We start from the raw sequence: 19,613 nt of genomic DNA, 5'->3' as shown, positions 1-19,613 counted from the left end.
GACCTGAAAATGGCTGTCCATAGATGGTCCCCATCCAACCTGACAAAGTTTGAAAGGATCTGCGAAGAGGAATGGCAGAAAATTCCCAAATTCAGGGGCACAAACCTTGTGGCATCATACCCAAGAAGACTGGAGACTGGAATGGCTGCCAAAGATGCTTCAATTAAGTACTGAGTACAGGGTGTGAATACTTATGTCAATGAAAAATGTCACTTTTGAAAAATTCTTACAAAGATTTTTACCATTCTGTTGTCACTTTGCCATTATGGGGTGTTGAGTGCAGAATAACAGGGAAAACGTACTTTTCTTTTATTATGCACAAGACCACAACATAACAAAATGTAAAACAAAGTGAAGGAGTCTGAAGAGTTTCTGAATGCACTGTACATATCTCTGCTAAATTGGAAATTTAGGAAAGCTTCAATAATGTTTCTTAATCTATAAAGCAGCTCTAAAGAAAAACGATATTCCTGAAATTACCTGTTTGTTTGCTCTAGCATACTCCAAACCAATTCCTTCAACTCTTTTACCGATATAGCCAAGAGGACATGGTTCACAGTGGAAACCAGGAGAGGTGTTGACACAACGGACACGTGGGAAGCAAGGATTCACAGTGCACTAGGAAGCCATAATCATGTATTAATAATCTCAGAAAAAGCCTTTCTTACACAAAGTAATCAAAATAACGGAAACGCTGCAAAACTCTTTATAAGAATAATACTCATAAGGTGCAATCAGAGCTTTCAGGGTTTTGTGTAGCTTCAATTCATGGCCAGTTTTCCATCCAGTGAAACATAAGGCTATAAGTAGAGATGAGCGAACGTACTCGGATAAGCGCTACTCGTCCGAGTAATGTGCTTTATCCGAGTACCTCTCCGCTCGTCCTGAAAGATTCGGGACGCGCTGCGGAGCGGGGAGCTGCAGGGGAGAGCCGGGAGGAACGGAGGAGAGATCTTTCTCTCCTTCTCTCCCGCCCGCTCTGCCCCGCTCCCCGCTGCGACTCACCTGTCAGCAGCGGAGCGTCCCGAATCTTTCAGGACGAGCGGAGAGGTACTAGGATAAAGCACATTACTCGGACGAGTAGTGCTTATCCGAGTACGTTCGCTCATCTCTAGCTATAAGCACAAAGGTCTTCACTTATTAACACAGAAACATTCGGCAGCTTTCATTTTTCCGGAGCAGTTTAAAAGCTGAACTCTGGTTACTACGGTCTACTAGGACCGCTAGAAGGTTTAGATACATGAGAGCTAGTGACTTTAATTATTATATACTATACATTAATCCCTAGTGCAAGATACATAGTTTACAATACAATATAAAAACAAGGCCATGGGATACAAGGAAACAACATAGTCTGGAAGTGAATAACACAGGGAAACATTAAAATCCACCAATGAATCTTTATTAATACATATTAAAACATTAAGGCCCGTTTCACACGGGCTACAAAAATCAATGCATGCATGTGAAGCCCATGGTTTCCTATGGGTTCTTTCAGGCTACAAATCATCTTTCATGTGAAAGAACCCATTGGAAACCATGAGCTTGTAGTAAGATTTTGTAGCCCGTATGGAACAGACCTAAAAGACATATATAGAATTTGACCAGTGTCCATATAATAAGGTATTCAGGAAATGAGCATAATGTATATCAAATTGCAACAGTACTTCTAAAAAATCCCCTGCACACAACTACAATATCAACAATACCATAAAGTTAGTCATACCATATACCACAGCAAGTCGCAGGATAGAACATCAAATACCTATATATACGTATATATCACCATCCATACCTGTATCATATGAATGCTAATTAGAACTGCCTCCTAAATAACCTGGTGTAGCGCAGTGTGTTAAGGCAGCAGAAATGCAGTCCTAAACTCTCACGCACGACCTGAAGGTTGTGGGTTGAATCCCCACGTGGTTCAGGTAGATGGCTCAAGGTCGACTCAGACTTCCATCCTTCCGAAGCCATGAGTAAAAGATGACTGGTAGAGATGAGCGAGTATACTCGCTAAGGCACATTACTCAAGCGAGTAGTGCCTTAGCCGAGTATCTCCCCCCTCGTCTCTAAAGATTCGGGGGCCGGTGCTGGTGACAGATGAGTTGCGGGGGAGAGAGAGGGAGAGAGAAATCTCCCCTCCATTCCTCCCCGCTCTCCCCCGCCACTCTCACATGAGAGTCAATTTAAGAGAGAGAATGCAGTCTGAGAGCGCAGCATGTGACAACTGTATGAGATTTTTGATTTGATACTAATAAAGTCTGAAATGTGAAAAGTTCAAGTATTACCATGGTATGAATTATGCTGACCGGGGGCATCAGATGAATCCAAGCTTGCAGAACTTGGGCTTCTGATCCTCTACTATGTTTTAGATGCTGTTTGATGCCTTTGTGCGTATAATAAAGGGACTCGATTTACACACTCTGGCGCTGTTACACATTATTGCACTACATTCGGTTTATGTGAATATTTAATGAATAAGAAAAAAAAGTGCACGTGATTTGTCTAAGGATCTGACCCAGAGTCTGTCTTCTTCTCTGGAGCATGGAGGTGGAAATCACCATCCATCCTACACCTTCTCTGGTTTTGCTGGCTGAGCGCAATTCATATAATGCGAAAATAGACCTATTGAGAATCAGGACATTCTTAAAGCGCTGCACCCGGTAAAATGCAATCTGCATTGGGAACTTGTATATCATCTGAGATCAAATCTGAGCAGGTATGGGCTGGCTTTTAATGGGAACTTCAAATCAAATCTAGAATTTTGCATTTTCATTAATGAATTACATGAGTCCCTTCAGATAGGGGTTATGATGAAAGTTGTCTCAGAACTGCAGGATTTCTTTTAGGTCAACCATTGATTTCAATAAGCCCTTACAACACTACAACTGTTAAATGGGTTATCTGGATACATACACATTTTAAAATTAAGTTCAGATGAGTTAAAACAATAAAACAAAGTGTACTTACCTGTCCTCAGTGCCCACGATGCAGCCCTGCAATTCTCCCAGCATCCGTTGACAGCAGCAGTCAGGTGACCGCCGCCTGCTAATCAGAGGCTACATTGTCACTGCCCATTCTCCTGGCATCAGGGACCTCATCCTGGGCACCATGATGCCAGAAGTTCCAACAGGGATTCTATGGTTACTGATTGGCAGGCAGTGGTCACCTGAGATCCACTGTCAACAAATGCAGGGCGAATCGCAGGGCTGCAGCACTGGATTGCCGGAACTGCGGACAGGTAAGTACCCTTTGTTTTATTGTTTTAAATCATTTGGATTTAATTTTAAAATGTCAATATGCAACCGGACAACCCCGGTGAGAGCTGCAGTACATTGTACAAACTGGGTTCATTCTTTCATTGTGATTGTTAGGGCATACTTTATGTATTTTCTAACAGTTGCCTATGACCTAATACATAACTTTCTGGTTTGCTTAACTGACATATTATCCCTATAGATAACATGTCATCCAGCAGGAGAGAAAACAGAGATGCGTCTGCAGACCTGGACAGTGACTGTGGGGGAAGCAAAGAATTTGTACAGTTTATTGAAAAGTTTTTTATCTTTTGGGACAAAACTCCTTTCTGGGATAACTTGTTTAAAGCAATTATCTTCTATTAATATTTAGGAACTCCCATACAAAGTTATATTTAACCAGCACAGTAAATGGTAATATTGTTCATCATTACCCCTTGCATGTAATATGAATATGCATTACCTCATTGATGTCAGTGCAGTGAGTTCCATTGCCAGTGTACCCAGGTGGACACGGGCCACACTTAAATCCAGATGGAGTTTCTGTACAGGCGACTCCTGAGAAACAGGGATTAGGAACACATCTTTTTGGATAAGAAATAGTAACAACTTGACTTGTACCGGGAATTGGATGTATACCTATGAGGAATGAACCAATACATATTTATAGGAAATAAACACTTTATATTAAGAAATTAGGTATTAAAACCCATTATGAGTCTAAACATCTGGTGGTATTATGTCCATCTAGTGCTAATACAAAACTTTGTTACATTGCATTTGCTGATGTTCAGAACTAGTGTGTTGTCTTCCAAAACTTTCAGAACTAGAAAATCCTTCAAAATTCCTAAAAATTAACTAATTTTTCCCGACATATTCACATGTGGAGGAAAAAGAGGTGCTGAGGCTTCAAATCTTCTGCAGTTTATGGAGGTTAAATGAGCGCCATTGTACAAACTGAACAGAAAGGAACTTAAAGGGGTTGTCCCACGCCGAAACGGGTTTTTTTTTCCCAACACCCCCCCTTCCCCCCCCGTTCGGCGCGAGACAAACCCGATGCACTGGTTAAAAAAGAAAACCGCACAGTGCTTACCTGAATCCCCGCGCTCCGGTGACTTCTTACTTACCTGCTGAAGATGGCCGCCGGGATCTTCTCCCTCGGTGGACCGCAGCTCTACTGTGCGGTCCATTGCCGATTCCAGCCTCCTGATTGGCTGGAATCGGCACGTGACGGGGCGCAGCTACACGGAGCCGCTCTCCGGCACGAGCGGCCCCATTCAGAAGAGAAGAAGACCGGACTGCGCAAGCGCGTCTAATCCGGCGATTAGACGCTGAAAATTAGTCGGCACCATGTAGACGAGGACGCCAGCAACGGAACAGGTAAGTGAATAACTTCTGATAACTTCTGTATGGCTCATAATTAATGCACAATGTATATTACAAAGTGCATTAATATGGCCATACAGAAGTGTGTACACCCACTTGCTGCCGCGGGACAACCCCTTTAATGCTTTCAACGGCATCATCATTGATATCCAAGCTGACCGTGTAGCTCGACCTGAATCCTTGCTTCATATAATACGTCTTCCTACAGGGTTGCACTTGGTGCGGAGGTAGGTGGACATGGATGGTACAACAAATCCCTAAGAGGTAGGAAGAAATTGTAATATATGGATAATAAGATAGTGTCAGTTTGCTCAGCCGTGCTGACTGGTAATGTTGGGGGGGAAGCTGGTCTTACATTAGGGCTGCAGTCACATACTGCAATATACAGCCATAAAGGGCAGCCTTAGACTGGTTTCACACGAGCGTATGCGTATTTGCACGTGCATGAGCATAGCTTTTTTGTGTGTGAAAAGGCATATTTTACTGTACTTTTTGGAATGCGCGAGGTGTGCGTAATTGCATGTGCCCCGGGCTAGCCTATATCCCTTTTTTTTCTATCTTTGAAGCAGATCTCATGAATCCTCTTTCCCTATGCATAAAGCATGTGTGGAAGTTCCTCGAGTCAAAAGGTTCTTGCACTTTATAAACTAAAATGCAGCCAAACAGCCAACACTGAAGAAAACAAATAAGAGGCATTTCCTAAAGTTCCACTTATTTAACACCACAGGGGGACATCCACTTTGATCAGCTCAGCTCTGGGGTATTTTGGACACATTTTAACCATTTTTGGAGCTTCTTTGTTTAACATCTGTAATATTTTTTGGGACTAGTAATGTGATTTTTGCAATTTTTTTTATAATTATGGTGTTCTTCTTTAAATCATGTCTATACATGATTTCTTTATGTATCAGGCTTGTTGTTTGAAAGAAAATAGCAAAGAAAATATGTTGTTTTTTTTAAAATGATTGCATTCATCGTCTTAGGACAGTTCCTCAAAGGCTGCATGGATGGCCACTTTGTTGAATACCTGGACAATGTCTCGAGATCTCTATCCTAGATGAGTCTATTGTAGCTACCCAGTAGTTTTGTGAATTGTGGAATTCAATGGTATTGCTAGCATGTCACCATACTGTGTTGTATTGCTTTCATGAGAAATTGCAGTCTTTAAACTGTAGATAAGGTAAGGATGGGCACATCTACCTATCATATGCACAGTTTAGGTTCAGCATTTCCATTTTACTGCTGCATTATGGCAATCCCTGGCTGAATGGATTCATCTTATGATGAAAATAAATGGCGCTGAACGGACCCCAGCTATTTTGATGGGACTCATTTGGTTCCTGTCATGCTGTCTGGACATAATAGTGCAGCATGCTGTGTTATTTGGTTCAGGATTTTAATGGAATTCAGCACTGGAGGCTTGGAATGGGACCCCCAACACTTATGTGCACAGCGCCACGATGGGCTTTACAGCAACAGCCGGTGGGCTAGGTTTTCCCCTACTTTTTTTTTGTTTCTTCTTATTTACTTTTTCTTTTCAGTCTTTCCCCTAATTATCGCTGTACGGCTGTTCTGGGTCCAGTTATACACAGTAGACTTCTGCTGCCTTTATTGCATATGCAGTGATCATTGGGTAATGAAAATGACTTTTATCCTCTCCCCCCTGGCAGTCTCTTATGGTCATTAAAGGGGTTGTCTCGCGAAACCAAGTGGGTCTATACACTTCCGTATGGCCATATTAATGCACTTTGTAATATACATCGTGCATTAAATATGAGCCATACAGAAGTTATTCCACTTACCTGGTCTGTTGCTAGCGTCCTCGTCTCCATGGTGCCGTCTAAATTCGCTGGCAGCTTGCTTTTTTAGACGCGCTTGCGCAGTCCAGTCTTCTCCTTCCAGCACGAGCCGCTTCAGTGTGCTCCCCGCTACAGCTCTTCTGCGCATGCGCAGACGAGCTGTCACTGCTCGGGAGTGCGCTGGAGCGGCCATTCTGTACCTTCCTCTGTTAGAGGAAGGTGCAGAAACTGGAGCTGCCCAGCGGAGAAGCCCAGCCCAGCCGAGAAGCCCAGCCCAGCCCAGCAGCCCCGAGAAGCCGCCCAGGTAAGTGATGGGTCGGGAGGTGATCTTCACTAACAGGTGAAGGTCCCGGGCCACAGCGGTAGGCCCCGGAGCCCAGCGCTGGGCTCCGGAACCTAGCGCTGGGCTCCGGAACCTAGCGCTAGGCTCCGGGGCTTTCACCTGGGCTCCGGGGCCTAGCGCTGGGCTCCGGGGCCTTCACCTGGGCTCCGGGGCCTAGCGCTGGGCTCAGGGGCCTTCACCTGGGCTCCGGAACCTAGCGCTGGGCTCCGGGGCCTAGCGCTGGGCTCCGGGGCCTTCACCTGGGCTCCGGAACCTAGCGCTGGGCTCCGGGGCCTTCACCTGGGCTCCGGGGCCTAGCGCTGGGGAGCCGGGAGCGTAGCGCTGGGGAGCCGGGAGCGTAGCGCTGGGGAGCCGGGAGCGTAGCGCTGGGGAGCCGGGGGCTAGCGCCGGTTACCTGCTGCCTGGCGGTGGGTGACTGGTCGGCGGCTGCGGTGGGTCCGGTCGGCGGCTGGTTGCCATGGAGACACAGCTGGCAGCGTCTCGGGAGCGCGCACGTCGGGCTGCAGCAAGCGAAGGGAAAAGAGCCGGCGGCCATCTTGGGGAAACTTTTATAAGTTGCTGAAACGCTGGAATGGTAAGTACGAACCAGCTAGAAAAGTCATTTACAGGGGGGCTTAGTTATGTATGCTTAATTAGGGGGACTGGGCAAAAAAAAAAATTTGCTGCTTCCTCGAGACATCTCCTTTAAGCCTAATCAAGTAGACTTAGGTGGACTGGCCTGGTTTTCCCCCTAGTATTGCTGTATGTCATCCTAAAGCACATCCTGATGAAGTAGGAATAACCGGACAAATGTTATAATTTCCTGCAGCTCTGTTAACATACTGGGGCCATAAAAGCATTAGTTACTTGGCCTAAGAAAACTTTCAATCGCCTTGTGTTCCAGATTTCCATTTCATATTATGGAATTTCCTCTGGAGGTTTTATGAAGTGACATTTGTATACGAAGCCTTTTTCATTTGATGCAAGTACATTTGGAAATAAATATGCAGTTTTCAAAGGAAATGTTTTAATTGCTCGGTGGCTCCATATATGTGCAAAATGAAGGCTGGATAATGAAATCATTATTTATGAGAGCTAATTGCATTCTCTCTGCTGCTGCCGACTGTCGACAAAACATAGGAGCAATTTCCCCTAATTCTTTTCATTTTTTCCCTGTGACTGGCTCGCTGTGTAATAGCGAGTCTTGTCTTATAAGTTGTCCTCCGTATGTCTTTTTGGCTGTGTTAGGCGTGAATATCAAGGGACATGACTTGTTTTCTGTCTTTTCTTTTGGCAGGGAGGATGTTGCATCGGCTTACCGAAACAGTAAAATGACTTTGTCTTGGCATCACTTGCAATAGAAGAAAGCTAAGGATGCTCAGGAAAGGGAAAGAATGAATATCTTCTGCCAATACACAAGCGTGTTTTGCCCACAAGAGCTGAATAGTAGTCATACACCGGCACTGGGCACTCCACAGAAATACGTATCATTTCCTATTAGGTATCACCTACAATAACATATTTCATTTTCCAAGCATCTTCCAGATCCCTTTTTAATCTCTTAGTTAGTTATTCCAGTAAATTCAAATATAGCACTAAATAAAAAATGGAATTTGGAAAGTAGAACTGCTGACAAGTAAGGCCAACAAGTGTATGAGTTAATAGCGCGGCCAGAAACCCCAGCCAAGTCTGCTATGTAGCGTAGACTTCTGTTTTGCACCAAAAGTGACCGTACTTAGTTCAGTTTAGCAGTTTTGATATAAAAATATCTTAATCACTTGGTAATAAGTGGCAAATGGGCCCCATTACCTTCAAACATCATCAAGTCCTGAACACTTTGAGACTATATTACAGGAAATATATAGTTTGTAAAGTTTTTAAAATGTAAAACATTTTTTATGGAACAGAAAAACACAGCAGGTTACGCATTTCAAACCCACAAAAAAGCATGAAAATGTATGTCAGGCTAAACATAATCAAATGTATGCATAGTTTGACTATGTTTAACCCATTATAGCAATGAATCCATGAAAAGATACATATTCATTGTTACTGTTGGACAAAAACGTGAGTGCTTCTCGGATGAACATTTGCCCAGGCCCTTCTAGCGAAGAATACATCCATGATATGGCAGCTGAAGACACACAACATGATTTATTTTCTGTTCAATTTGTACAGAAACCTCCATATGCCTCCTATTTCATACAGAGGCCAAGGTGTCATGTGGCTCCACAACTTTATGGGGAGAAGAGGCCTTGGGGGCCCCTAAGGCTTCTGGACCCGGTTGTAACCGCATCCCCTGCATCCTCTATAGTTACGCCCCTAGTTCTGTGTTACGGCTCTGTACAACTTAGATTGCACAGAGACACAATAAAAGTAGGTGAATGAGGCCTAAGTATAACTTTTTAGATCTCTCTTCAGTCTGGGTTTATGAGCTTGCAGGATGACATCACTCAATTGTTGACAACTTGTATGTGCTACCTGGCCTTGAGGTCTTCTTTGGCTAGGTCTTGAGTTCCATGGACACCCATAAGTGAATTTTAGGGTAATGGATTTTTGGTGTTTGACTGCCAATTAGCAAAATAGTAAAATCATGTTCATTAATCATGTTAATTCTATACTTTAAGTGTACAGTGGCTTATATGCTTAAAGAGGTTCTTTTTAAAATATGGTTAAACATAGTGGTAGTGGATGGAAATGATATAAATATTTACAAAAAATTGTAATGTACTTAATACATTGACTCGCTGCACCATTGTCACCTCTACCCTTCCCACCTATATTTGGTTACATTGGCATCCATGGAGATGTGCCCGTTTACCCACATGACCGCTGCAGCCAATCTGTTGCACCGGAATAGAATGTCCCATATACAGTGCAGTGCTGGACCTATCAGCTACTAGCCAATGTGACTTGTATCTGGGCCATCACTGTGGCCAGAAGATCCAATGATGTCACATATTACTTGTGCTGAACGGGTGAGTTCCTTTCAAAATTCAGGAAGCAAAGGGGAGGTCAAATCTTAAAAAAAAATCTGAAAACCCCTTTAATATAGGATTTGCCAAAACATTTCTATGCATACTGTTACTTACCACAAGCATCACATTCCATAACTGTGTTTTTCAAAAATGTTATTTCTTTATTCTAGAAAGAAAAATAACCAAAATACTTTTACTTCAGTAAAACAGCACATTGCTATATTATATGTAATAATCAGAAGGTCCATTTTGCTTCATTTCAATCATTTGAAATGAAGCAAAATATATATCTCAGTTCTGGGCAGCACAGATCTGCTTGGGGTTATGGATTCATTTTGTAGTCCGATTCTCAGTTTCTGTGATGCTGTTATATGGATCCACCACAAAAACTGCCTACAGTAGAACACTGGCACATCTATCACAGTAACTGATGATGATGACAAGGCAATGATAATTAAACGGTGTAGCCAGCAGGCAGAATGGTATAATTTTAGCTAATGCTATACTGATATACCATGGGATAGATGTGAAGGTGAAAGTAAAAAATCTCACTCTCAAAATGGTGACTGATAAGCATCGGACAGGGGACTGCACTGCAGGGAAGTGACTGGAATACACAGAGAAGACCCCCAGATGTGACAAGCAGTCAGGTGAAGGGACAGGCATGGAAAAATGTGTTTTCACAGGAGTGGCCCTTTACATCACACAAATAATATACATACATAGAAATTCCAATTTCAAATGGTTTCCAATTAGTATTTGGGCAGATGAGTAATCAGTTGGAATGTGTAAATGGATTTGTAAACTTATTAAATAATTTGTTTTGCATTAGGGTGAAAATCAATTCTGAAAATAAAACTCACTATTGCAAAATGCATTACTCAGTCATAACACTGAAGTAACACCATGACTTTACATAGCTGGCACTAACCAGAAGGTGAGGATTTAAGGCCCATTTAGACACAGCAATTATCACTAAATTCGTTTTAAAAAGCCATCCTTTGGCAGAACAGCTGATAAGCAGGACCGCATGCTGTGTTCTGCCTGGGAAGAGCTAATTACAGCTGATAACATTGTATCAACTGTTCTCAGCTGTCAGCCCCACTGGCAGAACAGCTGATAAGCAGGACCGCACTCTGTGTCTGCTGCCCACGATGCTGAATTCTCTACAGGGAGCTAGAGATTACATTGTTTTCTCTTAGCAGCCCATGACTGAACAATGGAGCTAATTACAGAGCTCAGACCTCCTGCTGAGTTCTGCAACAGCTCCCAGAAGCTCAGTTGCATGCAAATGAAGCTGATAAAGTACTAATAGCAATTGGTGCCGATTAGTACTTTATGCAAAAAGATTGCTGATCTTTTAATCTTTTGAAAGATTATCTGTGTATGTAAAGGGCCTTTACTCATTAAGCCTTCATGTAAAACATTCATTTTTAAGATGTGTGATATACAATGTAAAACATTGTTGGACTTCTGGAGCCCCTGCTTGGCCCTGTAATCTGCGGGAATAGTGAATATTGTCTCGTAGCATGTATGATTGATTAATGATGAATCACATCTACCTCGTTCTCTTCTTCTGTTTATTTGTGTGTTGTTTTTTTTTTAAATAATCATTTAATTTGGCTACTTTTAAATGAATATTTGCCATAAGTATTAACCACACTGATAATGGAGGTTTCAATAAAACATAAACACAATTGCAGTAAACAGGAATTCGTCTCTCAACATGTTGCTATTAATATTGGGACTCTGTTCAATCTTTAAATGCTCTCCATACCTTGAAAAGCAAAGTAGATGTAAATGTAAATACTACTCTTGGTAAAAAGGAAATAGGTTAAATACAGGCATATACAGCAGACATAGCACTAGTGTTATTTCAGTCTCCTCTCTATTCCTGTGCCAAAGCCAAGGATTCTGCTAATCGGATGTCCGCATTGGTCACAGGGTCACAGTTTGAGATGTTATTGCCAAGTCTGGAGATTACAGATGGATAGAACATGAGGTCAATTAATAGCAAACAAATGACTAAATGTATCATCATGCTGAACAGACTCATCGACAAGGGGAGCCAGTGAAAACCAGTCCTAATAGCTTAGCCCTTTCCCACTGAAGGCATTTTGGCAGCAGTGTTTCATGTTTTCATTTCTGGCTTCCAAGAGCCATAACTTTTTTCAGTTTGTATAGCTGCATGAGAGCTTGCCTTCTGCAAAAACAGTCGTACTTGTCACATAATGAAGAACTTTTAAAGATGTTTAAATGGAGTGGAATTTTTACAGCATTCCCCATGTGGTATAAATGACATGGTAATTTTATGCTGCAGGCCTGTATGCTTACAGTGATACCAAATTTATATACCGTATGTACTCGAGTATTAGCCGACCCGAGTATAAGCCGAGTCAATAAGTTTCACCACAAAAAACTAGTAAAACTTATTGACTCGAGTATAAGCTGAGCTATACTTGAGTATATACTAGGTAAAGAAAAAATCCAATACTCACCTCCCAGTCAGCGTCTGTGTCACCGACGTGATGGTCTCCTCGGCGGTGCGGCAAGCTGCTTGAGAATTCTCCCCGCTGTCATCTCCCTGCTTGGCTTTGAATTCCCCCGCCGTCAGCGCTGTGTAAGTAAGCGCTGTGATTGGATCGAGCGCCAGCCAATCACAGCCGCCCCTCGATAAACCAATCAGCTATTCTGTGGTGTCATCCACTGAATGGCTATAAATGATCAAGCGCCAGCTGTGATAGGCTGGTGCTCGATCCAATCGCAGCACTTACCTACACAGCGCTGACGGCGGGGGAATTCAAAGCTGAGCAGGGAGATGACATTGGGGATAATTCGCAAGCAGCTTGCCGCACTGCTGGGGAGACCATCATGCCAGGGACACAGACACAGGCTGGGAGGTGAGTATTGCGGGTTTTTTGTTGTTGTTTTTTTACCTCACTTGAGTATAAAATACGTCCGTTCCTAACCACGGACACGCTAAAGACGCTCGTGGTTGCGCTCATCCACTCCCGGCTTGACTACTGCAACTCGCTACTCATTGGCCTCCCCCGCACCAGACTCGCTCCGCTCCAATCCATACTAAATGCAGCAGCTAGACTCATTTTTCTATCCAGTCGTTATTCAGACGCCTCTGCATTATGCCAGTCGCTGCATTGGCTGCCCATCCACTGCAGAACTAAATTTAAACTCCTCTACCTCACTCACAAAGCTCTGCATGGCGCTGCACCACCATACATTGCCTCCCTCCTGTCAGTATACCACCCAGCGCGCTCACTCCGATCGGCTAACACCCTCAGACTAAACACCCCTGTAATACGAACCTCTCATGCTCGCCTACAGGACTTCACCAGAGCAGCACCCATCCTCTGGAATGCTCTACCCCAAGGCATCCGGACAATTCCCGATGCACGAAATTTCAGACGTGCCTTAAAAACGCACCTCTTCAGGGAAGCATACCAAATCTCCTGACCTAGTCCCCTGCCCCTCACTATGGTGCTCCACCCTGTTTGCCTTCTGATAAATGATCTGTACATAATATTTCCTATTGCCTGTGTTCCCCACCCCCTGCACCTCCTGTACCACCCTCAACCCATTTGTGTCTAACCCAATGTACCTTATATTGTAATTGTTGTATTGTTTTGCATTTATCCATGCCTGAAAGCGCTGCGGAATAAGTTGGCGCTATACAAATAAAGATTATTATTATTATTATTATTATTATTATAAGCCGAGGGGGGCTATTTCAGCATAAAAAAATGTGCTGAAAAACTCGGCTTATACTCGAATATATATGGTAAATGTTTTACTGTTTTTAAAGTCTATAAAAACGTTTATTTGCTTTGTGTTACCATAATCTGGGACCCAGAATTTTCTTATATTTTTTGGACCAGTATGAAGACCTTTATGGCAGGGCAAGCTGTAGCTTTTATTGGTCCATCTATTTGGGACCTGAAGTGACACAAAAATGCACTTCTTAGATTGTGTATTTTGTTTGTACAAAGTTCACCATGATACATATTTTTTAGTTTGCTTTGTGCTGCCATACTCTGAGATCCATATTAGAGATGAGCGAACGTACTCGTCCGAGCTTGATACTCATTCGAGTATTAGCGTGTTCGAGATGCTCGTTACTAGAGGTGAGCACCACGCGATGTTCGAGTTACTTTCACTTTCATCTCTGAGACATTAGCGCGCTTTTCTGGCCAATAGAAAGACAGGGAAGGCATTACAACTTCCCCCTGCGACGTTCAAGCCCTATACCACCCCCCTGCAGTGAGTGGCTGGCAAGATCAGGTGTCACCCGAGTATATAAATCGGCCCCTCCCGCGGCTCGCCACAGATGCATTCTGACAGAGATCAGGGAAAGTGGTGCTGATGCCGGAGCTGCTATAGGGAGAGTGTTAGGATTGATTTTAGGCTTCAAGAACCCCAACGGTCCTTAGGACCACATCTGACCGTGTGCAGTACTGTTGAGGCTGTTTTTTGCAGTGTTGCACTTTTTTTTTTTTTGTATATCGGCAGTGCAGAGCATTGCGTCCAGAGCATTGCGTCCTGCAGTAATTTTACATAGTCCACGGCCAGTAGTGGTGGTGAGGCAGGGACAGTGAAAGACATATCCAGTCTATATAGGCAGTGGGCTTTTCCAAAAAAATTTGGGAAAAAAAATCTATTTGGGCTGCCTGTGACCGTCCTGACTGTACTGCGTCTCTGCTGGGGGTAGTTGTCCTAATTCATACGCAGCCAGCTAAGTGTTACAGCAGGCTTGCGCAAAATTCTTTCCTGGCTCTGCGTTGCCTCTTACATCACCGCTGTCATCCTGTCCAGAGTGAAACAGTCTGCAGTAACTTTACATAGTCCACGGCCAGTAGTGGTGGTGAGGCAGGGACAGTGAAAGACATATCCAGTCTATGTAGGCAGTGGGCTTTTCCAAAAAAATTTGGGAAAAAAAATCTATTTGGGCTGCCTGTGACCGTCCTGACTGTACTGCGTCTCTGCTAGGGGTAGTTGTCCTAATTCATACGCAGCCAGCTAAGTGTTACAGCAGGCTTGCGCAAAATTCTTTCCTGCCTCTGCTGTGCGTTCCGTAAGCGAAGTCAGCCTCCAACCACAGGCCAATAAGCGGCACATTTATTTACAGCGTTCTGTTTCTGCACTACTGGTAATACAGCATGCTGAGGGGTAGGGGTAGGCCTAGAGGACGTGGACGCGGAGGCCCAAGTCAGGGTGTGGGCACAGGCTGAGCTCCTGATCCAGGTGTATCGCAGCCGACTGCTGCGGGATTAGGAGAGAGGCACGTTTCTGGCGTCCCCACATTCATCTCACAATTAATGGGTCCACGCGGTAGACCTTTATTAGAAAATGAGCAGTGTGAGCAGGTCCTGTCGTGGATGGAAGAAAGTGTATCCAGCAATCTATCGACCACCCAGAATTCTGCGCCATCCACTGCTGCAACTCTGAATCCTCTGGCTGCTCCTCCTTCCTCCCAGCCTCCTCATTCCATTACAATGACACATTCTGAGGAGCAGGCAGACTCCCAGGAACTGTTCTTGGGCCCCTGCCCAGAATGGGCAGCAATGGTTCCGAATCCTCTCCCACTGGAGGAGTTTGTCGTGACTGATGCCCAACCTTTGGAAAGTTCCCGGGGTCCGGGGGATGAGGCTGGGGACTTCCGGCAACTGTCTCAAGAGCTTTCAGTGGGTGAGGAGGACGACGACGATGAGACACAGTTGTCTATCACTCAGGTAGTAGTAATTGGAGTAAGTCCGAGGGAGGAGCGCACAGAGGATTCGGAGGAAGAGCAGCAGGACGATGAGGTGACTGACCCCACCTGGTTTGCTACGCCTACTGAGGACAGGTCTTCAGATGGGGAGGCAAGGGCAGCAGCAGGGCAGGTTGGAAGAGGCAGTGCGGTGGCCAGGGGTAGAGGCAGGGCCAGACTGAATAATCCACCAACTGTTTCCCAAAGCGCCCCCTCGCGCCATGCCACCCTGCAGAGGCCGAGGTGCTCAAAGGTCTGGCAGTTTTTCACTGAGAGTGCAGACGACCGACGAACAGTGGTGTGCAACCTTTGTCGCGCCAAGATCAGCCGGGGAGCCACCACCACCAGCCTCACCACCACCAGCATGCGCAGACATATGATGGCCAAGCACCCCACAAGGTGGGACGAAGGCCGTTCACCGCCTCCAGTTTGCACTGCTGCCTCTCCCCCTGTGCCCCAACCTGCCACTGAGATTCAACCCCCCTCTCAGGACACAGGCACTACCGTCTCCTGGCCTGCACCCACACCCTCACCTCCGCTGTCCTCGCCCCATCCACCAATGTCTCTCAGCGCACCGTCCAGCCGTCGCTAGCGCAAGTGTTGGAGCGCAAGCGCAAGTACGCTGCCACGCACCCGCACGCTCAAGCGTTAAACGTGCACATAGCCAAATTTATCAGCCTGGAGATGCTGCCGTATAGGGTTGTGGAAACGGAGGCTTTCAAAGGTATGATGGCGGTGGCCCCGCGCTACTCAATTCCCAGTCGCCACTACTTTTCCCGATGTGCCGTCCCAGCCCTGCACGACCACGTCTCCCACAACATTGCACGCGCCCTCGCCAATGCGGTTACTGCCAAGGTCCACTTAACAACGGACACGTGGACAAGCACAGGCGGGCAGGGCCACTATATCTCCCTGACGGCACATTGGGTGAATTTAGTGGAGGCTGGGACAGAGTCAGAGCCTGGGACCGCTCACGTCCTACCCACCCCCAGAATTGCGGGCCCCAGCTCGGTGCTGGTATCTGCGGCGGTGTATGCTTCCTCCACTAAACCCTCCTCCTCCTCCTACGCAACCTCTGTCTCGCAATCAAGATGTGTCAGCAGCAGCACGTCGCCAGCAGTCGTTGTCGCGCGGCGTGGCAACACAGCGGTGGCCAAGCGTCAGCAGGCCGTGCTGAAACTACTCAGCTTAGGAGAGAAGAGGCACACGGCCCACGAACTGCTTCAGGGTCTGACAGAGCAGACCGACCGCTGGCTTGCGGCGCTGAGCCTCCAACCGGGCATGGTCGTGTGTGACAACGGCCGTAACCTGGTGGCGGCTCTGCAGACTCACGCACGTGTTAATTTGGTGGTTCAGCGCTTTCTGAAAAGCTACCCACGCTTGTCAGACCTGCTCGGAAAGGTGCGCCGGCTCTGCGCACATTTCCGCAAGTCCCACACGGACGCTGCCACCCTGCGCACCCTGCAACATCGGTTTCATCTGCCAGTGCACCGACTGCTGTGCGACATGCCCACACGGTGGAACTCTACGCTCCACATGTTGGCCAGGCTCTATGAGCAGCGTAGAGCTATAGTGGAATACCAACTCCAACATGGGCGGTGCAGTGGGAGTCAGCCTCCTCAATTCTTTACAGAAGAGTGGGCCTGGTTGGCAGACATCTGCCAGGTCCTTGGAAACTTTGAGGAGTCTACCCAGATGGTGAGCGGCGATGCTGCAATCATTAGCGTCACCATTCCTCTGCTATGCGTCTTGAGAAGTTCCCTGCAAAGCATAAAGGCAGACGCTTTGCGCTCGGAAACAGAGGCGGGGGAAGACAGTATGTCGCTGGATAGTCAGAGCACCCTCCTGTCTATATCTCAGCGCGTTGAGGAGGAGGAGGAGGAGCATGAGGAGGATGAGGAGGAGGGGGAAGAGACAGCTTGGCCCACTGCTGAGGGTACCCATGCTGCTTGCCTGTCATCCTTTCAGCGTGTATGGCCTGAGGAGGAGGAGGAGGAGGAGGATCCTGAAAGTGATCTTCCTAGTGAGGACAGCCATGTGTTGCGTACAGGTACCCTGGCACACATGGCTGACTTAATGTTAGGATCCCCGTCTCGTCACTCTCATGTTACACGCATTCTGGCCACTACGGATTACTGGGTGTACACACTGCTCGACCCACGGTATAAGGAGAACCTTTCCACTCTCATACCCGAAGAGGAAAGGGGTTCGAGAGTGATGCTATACCACAGGACCCTGGCGGACAAACTGATGGTAAAATTCCCATCTGACAGCACTAGTGGCAGAAGACACAGTTCCGAGGGCCAGGTAGTAGGGGAGGCGCGGAGATCAGGCAGCATGTACAGCACAGGCAGGGGAACACTCCCTAAGGCCTTTGACAGCTTTCTGGCTCCCCAGCAAGACTGTGTCACCACTCCCCAGTCAAGGCTGAGTCGGCGGGAGCACTGTAAAAGGATGGTGAGGGAGTACGTAGCCGATCGCACGACCGTCCTCCGTGACGCCTCTGCCCCCTACAACTACTGGGTGTCGAAGCTGGACACGTGGCCTGAACTCGCACTGTATGCCCTGGAGGTGCTTGCTTGTCCTGCGGCTAGCGTCTTGTCAGAGAGGGTGTTTAGTGCGGCTGGGGGAATCATCACAGATAAGCGTACCCGCCTGTCAACCGACAGTGCCGACAGGCTTACACTCATCAAGATGAACAAAGCCTGGATTTCCCCAGACTTCTCTTCTCCACCAGCGGACAGCAGCGATACCTAAACAATACGTAGGCTGCACCCGCGGATGGAAGCATTGTTCTCTATCACCATCAAAAACGGGGACATTTTTGCTTCATCAATCTGTGTATAATATTCCTCCTCCTCCTCCTGAAACCTCATGTAATCACGCCGAACGGGCAATTTTTCTTAGGCCCACAAGGCTCAGTCATATAATTTTTGTAAACAATTTTTATACGTTTCAATGCTCATTAAAGCGTTGAAACTTGCACCTGAACCAATTTTTATTTTAACTGGGCTGCCTCCAGGCCTAGTTACAAATTAAGCCACATTAACCAAAGCGATTAATGGGTTTCACCTACCCTCTTGGTTGGGCATGGAAAATTTTTCTGACGTACATTAGTACTGTTGGTACACCAATTTTTGTGGGCCCTCGCCTACAGTGTAATCAAATTAATTTTTTGCCCACCTGCATTAAAGCTGACGTTACATCAGCTGTGCTGGGCACTGCAATGGGATATATTTATGTACCGCCGGTGGCTTCCTGGCACCCACCCATGCTGTAGGTCCACACGGAGTTGTAACTGCATGTGTCCACTTCTAAAGAACCCCAGTCTGACTGGGGCATGCAGTGTGGGCCGAAGCCCACCTGCATTAAACATGACATTACCTCAGCTGTGATGGGCAATGCAATGGGATATATTTATGTACCGCCGGTGGCTTCCTGGCACCCACCCATGCTGTCGGTCCACAGGGACTTCACAATAGGGAGTTGTACCTGCCTGTGTCTATGAATTAAAAACCCCGGTCAGGTTGGGGCATGCAGTGTGGGCCGAAGCCCACCTGCATTTAATCTGACGTTAGCTCTGCTGTCCAGGGCACTGCAATGGGATACATTTTTGTACAGCCGGTGGGTTCCAGGGAGCCACCCATGCTGTGGGTGCACACGGAATACCCATTGCGGAGTTGTACCTGCCTGTGACTATTTATAAAAAACCCCGGTCTGACTGGGGCATGCAGACACCTTGACAGAATGAATAGTGTGTGGCACATAGGTTCCCCCTTGCTATGCCCACGTGTGCAGCTCCTGATGGCGGTGGCACAGGATTATATTTCTCATTGCTTCTGTACAGCATTGTGGGCTATCGCCCTGCCCCTTTTAAAGAGGGTCGCTGCCTAGCTGTGCCAACCCTCTGCAGTGTGTGCCTGCGGTTCCTCCTCATGGCAGACGCACTTATAAATAGACATGAGGGTGGTGTGGCATGAGGACAGCTGAAGGCTGCGCAGGGACACTTTGGTGTGCGCTGTGGAGACTGCGTCATGCGGGGGGGGGGGGGGGGTTGGGCAGCATTTAACCCAGGAGAAGTGGCAGCGGAGTGTCATGCAGGCAGTG

At 46.4% G+C, this 19,613-nt stretch overlaps 1 protein-coding gene across 1 annotated transcript in view; it reads right to left on the bottom strand.

The window, feature by feature from the left end:
- The window catches only part of COMP (cartilage oligomeric matrix protein), a 115,377-nt gene that overhangs the window by 62,309 nt on the left and 33,455 nt on the right, over positions 1-19,613 (bottom strand). The window contains exons 3-5 of the mRNA XM_066604595.1: positions 9,860-9,911; positions 3,724-3,899; positions 481-618 (exon numbers count right to left, since the gene is read on the bottom strand). Coding sequence (XP_066460692.1) covers positions 481-618; positions 3,724-3,899; positions 9,860-9,911 — 366 coding nt within the window. The remainder of the gene's footprint in view (positions 1-480; positions 619-3,723; positions 3,900-9,859; positions 9,912-19,613) is intronic.

This window comes from Eleutherodactylus coqui, chromosome 5 (genome assembly GCF_035609145.1).
Source record: "Eleutherodactylus coqui strain aEleCoq1 chromosome 5, aEleCoq1.hap1, whole genome shotgun sequence".
Classification (NCBI taxonomy): Eukaryota; Metazoa; Chordata; class Amphibia; order Anura; family Eleutherodactylidae; genus Eleutherodactylus; species Eleutherodactylus coqui.
This window is presented reverse-complemented; position numbering and strand designations above follow the sequence as displayed.